Source organism: Euprymna scolopes, chromosome 23 (genome assembly GCF_053919585.1).
Source record: "Euprymna scolopes isolate OS-2025 chromosome 23, ASM5391958v1, whole genome shotgun sequence".
Lineage (NCBI taxonomy): Eukaryota > Metazoa > Mollusca > Cephalopoda > Sepiida > Sepiolidae > Euprymna > Euprymna scolopes.
The window spans coordinates 54,799,270-54,811,677 of NC_136504.1; the positions used below are offsets into that span (position 1 = coordinate 54,799,270).

The window sequence follows — 12,408 nt, forward strand, 5'->3', positions numbered from 1 at the left end:
GAGGTATTTAAGCTAAAATCAGGAAGATTTCAGCTTCAGGGGGAGGTGTTGTGAAGGAACATAACTGGCTATACACCGGTTACAAACTGTATATATATATTGGACTGTTTGGCAGACAGCGGCAGACAGGGGCAGACAAGCAGTCGCAGTAAGACGGATAGTCTTACGTGTTGATTATCAGACTTTCTTCCCCATACTTGTTACTATGTACTTCTATTTACCTTAGGCGAGCAGCCTTACGTTTCTGTATTATAAATAAACCCCATTACACATACCACTCGGTGTAACTCACGTTTGTCTTTATTTCCTAAGTATTTAGGAATATAACATTTTTATTTTTTTTTTTTTGTCGTTTCAGTCCAATTCCGTGTCCGGTGTGCTTCAGACCAGTTGTCAACCCGAAACTATTCAGTGAGTGTCAGCATGAATATTGCAGTCAATGCCTAAAAGAATGGCTAGAAGTGATTGGAGAAATGTGTCCACTGTGTTTGAACATGAATTCTCAGCCACCAGGAGAGATGCTGGTTAAAGTCTCTGAAAGAAGTTTACCTGGTTTTGAAGACTTCCACACTTTTCATATAATCTATAACATTCCGGATGGCATTCAACAGGTAATTATTGATTTTAAACAGATATGAGAGGGAGAGGAGGTCACTTAACATAGTGATTTGAAACAAAATGAAATCGCTGAGTTCTAGATCTTTCTGTAACATTGTGCAGTACTAATAAGCATTTTGTAACTTTTGATGGAATTAATCCCTTTAATCCCCACCAGATGGGCCACAATCTTCTCATTAACATTTTGTGGTAACCGCTTTTTGCTGAAATGCTCTAAGTAGTTGCTCAATGTATAGCAATGTCTAGTTGTGAAAGTGGTCATAGTGGCAATCTAGACAGTGTGCAGATATTGATCTTTTCTTCTTTTTTTTTTCTTTGGGGTTATAATGATGAAAGCAAATTAAAAAGAACAACGAATAACTCCATTACTTTGCTCATTCTAAGATTTAATTTATAGTAATTAGAACTGGATTATTGCATATTACACACATCCTTAGCTTGTGTGAATTTTGACATGGGTCGCACTAAGTACATGTCATGATAGCAAAAGCTGAGAATTGATTTGACTGACTGACTAATGACAAACATTAAGAAGAAACAGTTTCAAAGAGACAATATTGTCTCAGTCGGCTTTCTATTTAATGCAACGACCCCCTGTCCATCACTTACTTCTGCCAAAATGGAGGTATGAGTTGAGATGACGAATGAATCAAATTTTTGGAGCTGAGAGAAAACAAAGGTTTTCAAATCAGTCTGTGTAGAAGCCATACGAAAATGGGAGTCTGTCTGTGGGAACAAGTACTGGCCATATTACTGAAAATCCTGTTAAAAACTTTGATAATCGATAAGTGTGAAATGTTACATCACTATCTCTGTCTGCATGCCACTCATTTCACTTAAGTTAAGAAGTTAAATAAATGTAAATGCAAATCCCATAAACAAAGCTTCTTTCCTTTGAACACTGTTCCACTGGAATGCTTCCCAGCTAAAGGCATAGTAACATTCAAATCTAATATAAACAAGTTACTGTTAAGTCATCCTCATAAATTAGGTACGGGCAAAATAAATGCAGATGCTCAAAATGTATAAACATTTTGACCCCTCCCTTTACTTAAAAATTCACCAAAAATCAGGAAATTAACCAATTTTAATGAAATTTTCAGTATTTATAAAATAATGATAACAGAATATAATTAACCCATTATTTTTATTGGAAATGTATTATTTTGTTTAAACAAAAAATACCTTTATTAAAGTTATGGTTTCTTGCAGTAAAAAAAAATGCAAGAATTTATTTTTGCTTTTTTTTATAGAAATAAAGCATTGTAAATTATAACAATTTTTAAAAAATTATTTAATTTTTACAGGAACATTACGAAAAAAAATCCCCTAAAGTCCGTATTAATGAATTCGATATAACTCGAAGAAAAATGAATTTATCAAACTACCGATATTATCATTGAATTAAGCATTATTTATTTAATATTTTCACACAAAAAAAATTATAATAGCAAAAGTATTTCTACTTTCTTTTTTAAATTACAGATTTCACATAATTTTTTATGTAATGTTTTAATAATTTCCTTGCTCGCAAGAATATGAAACTTTCACCGTAACATAATTAATATATAATCTCGGACAATAATTTTAAAAAAAATTAATTTAAAAACAGGAACATAAAAAATAATTAAATTAAAAAAATGATAAAAATTGATACAAACTTTCAGAATAGGAATGTACGGATGCACGTCTGGGAAAAAAACATAGAAGAAATCTGACACCCCTACCTCCTTTTACTATCATGATTTCATTTTGAAACAGCGTTTTGATTGGCTGAAATTTTGGGTTTCCCTATAATCGTGTTTACAAACCTTTATAGGTTCCGTTTTGGCGAAGACATAATTACTTGCTTTTTGAAGAAAAAGAAAGTTTGATGAAAAGGAAAAGCTGTAGTTTGTATAAACAAGGTGTTTTTTTTTATTTAATTCAATATCTTAGGACTTTACTAATTATCTTTGAAATTGACCCAGAAAACTAAGATTTATCTTTTAAAGGATTTTTACAATGAATTTATTTAACTTCAAAATTTAGCTGAATTGGTTAGCTCACCGGGAAAACATTTTTCATAACTTTTTTTTTTTCACGTGTACAAATATTTTTTTCCTTTAGAAATTAACTAATTCTCTAATCTTATTAACCTAATCTAATCTAATTAAGTGAAGTCTCTAATCTTTCAAATACAATCTTTTGGAAATAAACTTTAGGTTTTAATCTTTCAAATACAATCAAAAAGTAGTCGGAAACCTACAAAAAAATTATGATAAATCGGCTTTCAAAACTAGGTCCCCCTATTTTTGTCCATACCTATCATAAATAATCAAACTTCACGCAATTTACATAATTAATGATTACTTCATTACCACTTTACACTCTTTAACCCTTATTCTCGAGTGGCCTTGATAAGTGGTGACCTCATAAAAAAAAAAAATTTTTTAATTTTTTTGTTTCAATTAATTAGCTAAGAGAACATTAGTCTCTCTATCTCCAGTGAGTCAATTCTCTCCAAAAATAAAAACTGATAGAAAACCTCAGCAAACGTCTCTTTGTTTCTTTCCTGCATGAAAAGGAGCTTTATTATGTTCCTTTATTATTGCCATATATAGCAACCACCAGACGAAACTGCAACATTGAAGGAAAGTGGCACTTTTTGGTCATGAAAACATTGCATAGATGAAGTGCCTCTTTCTGTGGAGTGGTGGGAAAGCCTCAAAGACTAATGTTCATTCGTCTTGTTGTCAAACATCCAAAAAACAAACTCGGTCTTGCTTCTTTACCATATACTTCCTCTCGTGGCATAACTTCCAATACAAACTAGCCTTAACCTCTTATTTATTTGGGTACAATATAATATGAAATAATCGATAGAGAATTGACTCTATTATAATAAATACGAAATCTGCATAAATTAAAATATATTTAAGCATATTTTACGATCGGGCAACACCAGGCACCCCCTGCTAGTACTCCATGAAAAATGGAATTTGAAGAAATTGATGTTTATTATCATGTTAAAATTTTACAAATATTGGAAATATCTTAATTTTTTGAAAAAGTTTTCCACCTCTCTTTTATCTCCTTTGCATAAATTAAATACTGCACACATTACGACCCCTTATGCCTAACAGTTGTGTTCCAAAATTAATTTAGAAATAAATCACAGAAGAGATGTTGTGAGTTTGTCTCTGCTTTACCGTTATTTTCATGGCAAGTTCTCGGCTGAGCTCCAATCTATGGATCCCCCCTCACCAAACTTTCACAAGAAACACCCGTCTAGCAGAAAACACTATCAATAATTTCCCCCACTCTTTATCTGTGCCTAAACCTAAATGTAGATTCCATGAACAAAGCTTATTTCTTAGAACTGCACGCCTATGGAATTGTCTTCCGTTTTCCTGCTTTCCAGCTGACTACAATATGGTTGTCTTCAAGGCTAACGTAAACAAGTTTTTGATGAGCAGTTCCATATAAGTTAACAAATTTACTGAATTTCCATTACTAATGATTACTATATTGTTCAATTTTTACTGTACACTCTTTACCCCTTATCCTCAAGTGGCCTCTTAGCCTTGATAAGTGGTGATGCCTATGTAAAAAAAAAAAAATCAGTTTCATATTTCGCCCTGATCACATCATTTTGTTGTTTTGTTTTGTTTTTTTTTAATTTTCATAAAATGTCTGTTCTTATTTCCTTTTAATTTCAGAAAATTCATCCAAATCCTGGACAAAGATATTATGGCACGCAGCGAAAAGCTTACTTACCTGCAAATGAAGAAGGTGAATGTCTTATCAGGATGCTTCAGGAAGCTTTCAGAAAACATCTTATATTTACTGTTGGCACTTCCTTGTCATCACACAAATCGGACGTGGTCATTTGGAATGGGATTCTTCACAAAACACAAGAAATTGGTGGACCTTCAGTGTAAGTACAGTTTTTTTATCTTTCAAATTTTCTGACACAATCAAAGAGAGTTATAGTCTATAGACATGGCATCTTTAACTTGGTTTCATGCAAAATACAGCTTTTCCATCCGTGTTTGAATATATGGTTAAGTGTTAGTTTTACTCATTTAGAGATGCTTTACTCATTTAGAGATGTTCACTCATTTTGCAACCAAATTTCAAACAATTTTTACAGTTCATAGGTCACCTTCTCAGCTATATTTTGGAATAAAAATTTTCAATTTTCGTTCATTAAAACAAAAGTTACAATAAAATTACTGGTGTTCAAAAGTCTTCAGAATAAGTAAGGAACGTGTGAGACGGTTTCTTCTGATTGGCTGTTGGTTACTATAGCAACTTTTTCAACATTGTTGTTTTAGAGATGTTTTCTTCTGATTGGCTGTTGGCTACAATAGTATTTTTTCGTTGTCGACACCTTCATAAATCATAGCGGGAATGTTGCTCGCGTGCCATCTTATTTGGGTTATATAGAGAGAGTTAACAAAAATTAAATATACTGAGCTATACAATTAAAATAAAGAATAAAGAAAGCTCTAATAATCTATATATTAATAGGATAGTATGTGTGTTATTTATTTTGTGTGTCATGCTTATATCTGAGTGACTGTCGTTTAATTGTTATGGACTTCCATTTCTTGTAATAAATAATTTTACCAAGAATTCTTCATAAGTTTTGGTTTCAGTTTCGATTATTGCTGATGGCCCTCAATTCATTTGTTTTTTTATAAATAATTTTACCAAGAATTCTTCATAAGTTTTGGTTTCAGTTTCGATTATTGCTGATGGCACTCAATTCATTTATTTTTTTATAAATAATTTTACCAAGAATTCTTCATAAGTTTTGGTTTCAGTTTCGATTATTGCTGATGGCACTCAAGTCATTTATTTTTTTTTAAATAATTTTACCAAGAATTCTTCATAAGTTTTGGTTTCAGTTTCGATTATAGTTGAAGGAACTCAAGTTATATGTACATACATATTTACTTTTTCATAAGTTTTGGTTTCGGTTTCAATTTAAGCTGATGCACCCAAGTAATATGAATATATTTTTTTTATTTTTAAAATCGCAACTTTATAATATATAAAAATCGATAGAACACTAACTCTATAATAATATATATGAAATCTGCAAGAATTAAAATATCATATTTGAGTATAGTTTATGACCGGGCTATGCCGGGCATCCCTACTAACTTAGATAATTATTTTTGCAGTTTTAACAAAAGAGCTACAATAATATCAGAGTGCTTCCATTTATGCTGAACATCTATAGAATGCCAACATTAATATATTACATATGAATAAGTCTCCTGTGGAATTTCCACAGGTCCTGCTAATCATATAAAAGGAATATGGGCATAATTACATAAACCCAAAGAAATCAGAAGAGTAGTTGTAATTGTGTCTTGTGATATTTATGCCATTTTTTATTTTTATTTTTAAAGTCAAAGATGGCCTAAATATCATAAAACACAATTACAACTACTCTTCCAATTTTTTTCAGATTTATTTAATCACTAGTCTAGGTGCCCGGCATTGCCCAGGTGTTTAGATGTGTGTGTTGAGCAAAAAAAAAAAAAAAAAAAAAAAGTGGTAGTAGGCAAGCAGGTTCGAACCCATACTGCAAAGAAGGAAAAGAATGTGAAAAAAAAAAAACATGATGTCTTTGCCGTTGCGTCCATCGCCAAACTGGAAGTGGTGAAGGTTTAAATTAAGGCTAGTCAATTGAAAAGAGGGGATGGCATTCGAAAATATCAGCGAAAAAAGCTACCCCTCCTTGTAGTGCCCAGTTGAGCATAATACCAATCTCATGAAAATCCGTCGCTCTGTCGAAAGTTTTAGGCAGACATACGAACATACATACATACATTTAAACAGACAGGTGAGATTTATATTATAGAAGATGCCCCTATTCTTTGTAGAAAAGTGTCCAATGGTGGTATGATGAATAAAAATATGCTGCAATACCTTCCCACCTCAGAAAAGTGGAAATAATGCTAGGGTTGATGGTCTCATGACCACAGAACAAATACTGTACTATCTTCCCCTACCTAAAAGGAGGAGGTAATGTTTGGGAAGATAGCATAACAACAAAACATATTAAACTATCCTGCTAAAAAGGGATGTAATTCTCATAAGAACGGAACAGATACTACACTGTGCTGCAAAGAAAGGGGTAATGTCTGGGGGGGGGGTCGCTTCATGACAACAGAACAGACACTACAACACCTACCATCAAAGGAGGACGTAATGCCTGGAAGATGGTCTCCTGACAACCAAACAAATACTACACTATGTTTCTGAATTGAGCATTAAAAGATAGTAACATTGTACAACTAATAGAAGAGTATGGTGTTGCCTTCAGACAGACAAATACCAAATCTTTATTAGTAGTAAAAATAACTTTTCTCACCCCTCTATCTGTGCCCAAAACTAAACGAAAATTCCATGAGCAGAGTTTCTTTCTTAGAACTGTCCATCTGTGGAGTGAAATACCTTTTGTTGGCTTCTCAGCTGGCTATAACATGGTCATCTTCAAATCTAATGCGATTAAATTCATAGTGAGTTGTCCACAGATAATCTAGCCCTACCCAAGTTTCACCATGACATATCATGTTGTCTCACCATCTATCTAGCAATTAAGTTTTATCCTGGAGTAGCCTCCGGGCCTTGATAAATGGTGACCCTCCAAGTGAAAAAAAACTAAATTTTGATATTTTTCTTTCCAGGTACGGTTATCCAGATCCCCTCTATTTGAGTCACCTAATGGCGCAATTAATGGAAGTTGGAATCTCACTTGAAAGTGTCGTATCTGAATCAGTTTCATCGCAAATCAAAATGACCGCCTTCAATTGAGAAATATATGCAGAATTCACAATTGCTTTTCGTTTTAATCAAAGAGTGTCCATATTGAAGTGGTTAGCTCCCAACATGGTGGTCAATCAATTAGTTTTGTCTTATTTTTTTTCAAAGGACTAATTATCGCATTAATTAGTTGACTGATTTTTTGCAGATTTTAAAATTTTTTGTAAATATTAATTTGTTTTCTTTTTTTTTTTTTTGCTGATTAAATTGTATTTATATTAATACTAACCTGGGTGCCTGACGTTGCCCAGGTGTTTGTAGGTGTGGGTTGAGCAAAAAAAAAAGAAAGGGTGTAGTAGGCAGGCAGGCTCGAACCCGTGACACAAAGGTAGGAAAGAAAGTGGAGGTGTGTGCTGGTTGAGCAAAAAAAAAAAAAATGGAAATTGCAAGCAAAAAAAAAAAGTGGTAGTAGGGAGGCAGGCTCAAACCCATACCACAAAGGAGGAAAATAAAAGTGAAAAACTGCTGCGCTCATTGCCAAACCGGAAGTAATGAACGTTTAAATTAAGGCTTGTCAACTGAAAAGAGGCAATGACTTTCGAAAATATCGGCGAAAAAAGCGACCCCCCTCCCTATAGAAAAGTGCCCAGTTGAGGGTGAAGGAATTAATGTTTTTGGCCAATTTTTCAATATTTGTTGTCCGAAGGGTCGAGCTTCAAAATGATACCAATCTCATGAAAATCCATTGCCTCTGTCGAAAGTTTTTGCAAGACATACATACATACATACATACATACATACATAAAAAAAGGCTTCCTTCAGTCTTGACATGTTACATGATAAGGGCTGTCCCCTGTTCATGTAAGTATAAAAATAGAGAGATTAGTTAAAATGGAAATAAGAGAAAGCAGAAATCGAACCCTGGACATAAGTTTTAAAGAACAATAGGTTTAAATGGAATGTCCAGTAAATTGTTAATTCGGATGAAATAAATAATAAATAAACTATTCAATTGTTAAAAGAATGTGGATAATAAAATATGAGTTAAATAAATTAGATATGTAGGTTAAATTCCTTTGTGGAAACAAACAAGGAAAATAGGTTATTGGGAAATCAATGTCGAAAACGTGCAAAGTCGCGCATGTTGAGACACATGAATTTTGCTCACGTGGCCGGGATGCATGGAGTTCTCAATATAGCAGGTGGGAGTTAGTTGGTCGAGAGAGAGTCGGAGAGAGTCAGAGACAGTCAGTGAGAAAACTCAGAGACAGGCGGACGTCTGAAGCGAGACGTTACTTCAGAAACTAAAATGTGAAACTTTGAGTTCTTGATGAGGAAGTCGACCGGTCGTCAGAAAATAAATCCATCATGTGTTTGTGATAAAGCTCATCTTTGTGTTTGTGATTTCTACAAAAAGGTAAATTGTATCGTTATTATATGTCTGTGTTATAAAATGTCATTACATACACATCTCTCTCTCTAAGATACAACATCATATGTAATAAGACAAGAACTCTCACTAAGACTCATATCATTACTAATAAGAACTCACGTAACATACGCGCACAAGTGGTATAGTCTAATAATAATAATAATAACTATATAACAACACACAATTTGGTGTTCGTGAACCTTTTGCATCAGCGATGCAGAAACCGAACCTGGGGTCGATACCACGAAAAAAAAAGAAAAAAAGAAACACAACGTTTTAAAGGGGTCCAACATAATTTTAAAAAATAAATAAATAATACCACGGAAAAAGAAAAATTACACGATCACAGAATTCGAAAAAGAAAAAGAAACACAACGTTTTAAAGGGGTCGAACATAATTTAAAAAAATAAATAAATAATACCACGGAAAAAGAAAAAAATCACACGATCACAGAATTCGAAAAAGAAAAAGAAACACAACGTTTTAAAAGGGTCCAACATAATTAAAAAAATAAATAAATAATACCACGGAAAAAGAAAAAAAATTACACGATCACAGAAATGCGAAGAAAAAAAAAAATGATGAAAAAAAAAAAAATTTGAACATACACGCACACAGAGAACAAAAGATACAAGAAATATTAAAAAGAAAAAGAAGAAAAGGCCGATATGCCGTAAAAAGAAATTCGTAGTAATGGAAAAAAATAGTAAACAAGTCACCATGCGTAATTCATTGATAAATGAATTGGTCTGTTAAAAAAAACACACACACACACATACACGCGAAGGCAGAGATTGTGTCACCCATTATTATTGTTTTGATATGAAATCGTTTGGACGAATTGTTGAATTTAATCTGTCAATCAAAACAGGAATTTCAAAGGTCGCATGTACTCTCTATGAAACAGCGTGTAAATTGTTTTGAAATGCATTTTGTGTTCATAGTGAACTTTTCGGCTTTTGCGTGTTCATTTATTTTGTTTTTGAAAAAAAAGGGACAATTGTTTTGGACAGACTGTTGAATTGTTGTTTCTTACAGATGATTTTTTTTTTGTTGTTAAAAAAAAAAAAGTTATAACTGTTGCAAAATGTTTAAATGTATTAATGTATTTTTTTTTTGAAAATGTTTTTATGATGTTGAACAAATATTGTAAATTGTCTTATGTATGTAATGTTATGATTTTCACAGCAAGAATTCAAAGTTATCCGTAAATATACATTAGATTAAAATGATCTAGTAGAAAATAAGTTAAGACGTATGGTTGGCTTACAGATTCAGTTAGAATTTTAGAAGGGGGACAAGAATTAAAATTACGTAAACGGGCATTTGGAGAGATTTTAGATGTGATACGCCGTAAGAAAGATGTTTTGTTTTAGCATTTGTTTTTGTTGTTTTTTTTAGAGATCCTAAAATTTTTTCTCCAAGAAAAGTGACTTGGTAGGGATTGATAAGCACAAGAAGTGCCCCTATACAAAAAATTTGGGAACCTGGTTAATTAAGTGCTTAAAATAAGCTAGTTGCACGTAACGACTCCAAGCAAAGTAGTAAATAAGTCTTGGCTTAGTTAATAAACAGGCGTTGGAAAGAATACGAAAATTCTTAAGGGGACCAGTAAACCGATGAGAGGTAGTCCCGAGGCAATCACATATAGCTTAATGAAGTAAGAGACAGGCAAAAATATGCCGTAGATTACGTAAGAAAGATATAACCTTGTATTTTTTTTTAGAGACGCATGAATGTGGGATATATCTGCTGGATCTTGGAGGCTCTGGTGAGAGGAAAGAAAATTCACAAAAAAAACGGGCAATTAGATAGAATTTAGGCGCAATTAAGTTGTTGGTCGCAGGAAACGTGTTAGTTAGTTAGGGGTGATATTTCTAAATCCTCGTCGAAGTTTCAAGAATCCAAGCAAGGAAATCCGAGTGAATCCGTATGAGAGAAAAAAAAAGGTATATCTTAAACTTCTGAAGCCAACCACAAAGATTTAAGTATATGAGCTTTGGTATGTCCCGTATGAGATAGTTATAGAATAAAAAACAAAGCCATACTTGATAAGACTAACCATGCGGAAAGAGAGATCAGAGCACTTTTGAGACGAAGGAAGTCGTCCATTTCGAGAAAGGTGAAAACCTCTAGTCTGCGGCATATGGGTGGCTGGAAAATAGCTGATGTGAATCATAGGAATACCCTGCACCCAAAAAGTAAATGCCACAAAGATCAGAAAGGTTCTGATCTTATAAAAAAATAAATAATTGTGAAATCGGCCGTGAAGGGCTGACTAAAAGAGATTTTTTTTGTGTTTTTTTAGCCTGATCTTTCTAGCCGTGTGGTTGTGTAGATGTAAAAATAAAAAAATGTACTAAAGTTAAAAATGCATACATTTTTTTTTGTGAAATATGGAAGGGAGGGATGTTACATGATAAGGGCTGTCCCCTGTTCATGTAAGTATAAAAATAGAGAGATTAGTTAAAATGGAAATAAGAGAAAGCAGAAATCGAACCCTGGACATAAGTTTTAAAGAACAATAGGTTTAAATGGAATGTCCAGTAAATTGTTAATTCGGATGAAATAAATAATAAATAAACTATTCAATTGTTAAAAGAATGTGGATAATAAAATATGAGTTAAATAAATTAGATATGTAGGTTAAATTCCTTTGTGGAAACAAACAAGGAAAATAGGTTATTGGGAAATCAATGTCGAAAACGTGCAAAGTCGCGCATGTTGAGACACATGAATTTTGCTCACGTGGCCGGGATGCATGGAGTTCTCAATATAGCAGGTGGGAGTTAGTTGGTCGAGAGAGAGTCGGAGAGAGTCAGAGACAGTCAGTGAGAAAACTCAGAGACAGGCGGACGTCTGAAGCGAGACGTTACTTCAGAAACTAAAATGTGAAACTTTGAGTTCTTGATGAGGAAGTCGACCGGTCGTCAGAAAATAAATCCATCATGTGTTTGTGATAAAGCTCATCTTTGTGTTTGTGATTTCTACAAAAAGGTAAATTGTATCGTTATTATATGTCTGTGTTATAAAATGTCATTACATACACATCTCTCTCTCTAAGATACAACATCATATGTAATAAGACAAGAACTCTCACTAAGACTCATATCATTACTAATAAGAACTCACGTAACATACGCGCACAAGTGGTATAGTCTAATAATAATAATAATAACTATATAACAGACAGACTGGATACCCACTGTAAGTGTCCCTGCACATGAAATTTTTGTGGCAAGTGTTGCACAATCTCCAACCACACTTCTCCTGAGTCAACATTGTTGAATACCAGTGGCAAGTGGAGGTTCAGGATGACTGGAAACAATGCCGAGATAAGCAGAAAGCACATACATTGCCTAGAATTCCCAAATGGTCACCCATCTAGTACTGGCCTTGTAATTGTCTGTATTTTTGAGATGAGGTGTTTTCATTTATTGAGACTGTCGGACTGACTTCCTCATCTTGGTTGTTAGAGTCACAACGTTTCGGACGTTTTGCCCTCCGGCCTTTATCAGGTGTTTTGTATCGAACTGAGGAACCATTTGTTAGGAGTCTCAAACCATAAACACCTGATGAAGGCCAGAGGGCA

The 12,408-nt window shown here is 33.4% G+C and overlaps 1 protein-coding gene across 1 annotated transcript in view; it reads left to right on the forward strand.

Moving 5' to 3' along the window:
• Positions 1 to 7,617, forward strand: part of LOC145245903 (uncharacterized) — a 49,022-nt gene extending 41,405 nt beyond the window's left edge. Inside the window, exons 7-9 of the mRNA XM_080107639.1 lie at positions 359 to 611; positions 4,320 to 4,537; positions 7,308 to 7,617. Of these exons, the coding sequence (XP_079963765.1) occupies positions 359 to 611; positions 4,320 to 4,537; positions 7,308 to 7,434 (598 nt within the window). The 3' untranslated portion in view covers positions 7,435 to 7,617. The remainder of the gene's footprint in view (positions 1 to 358; positions 612 to 4,319; positions 4,538 to 7,307) is intronic.
• The last annotated feature ends 4,791 nt before the right edge of the window (positions 7,618 to 12,408 follow it).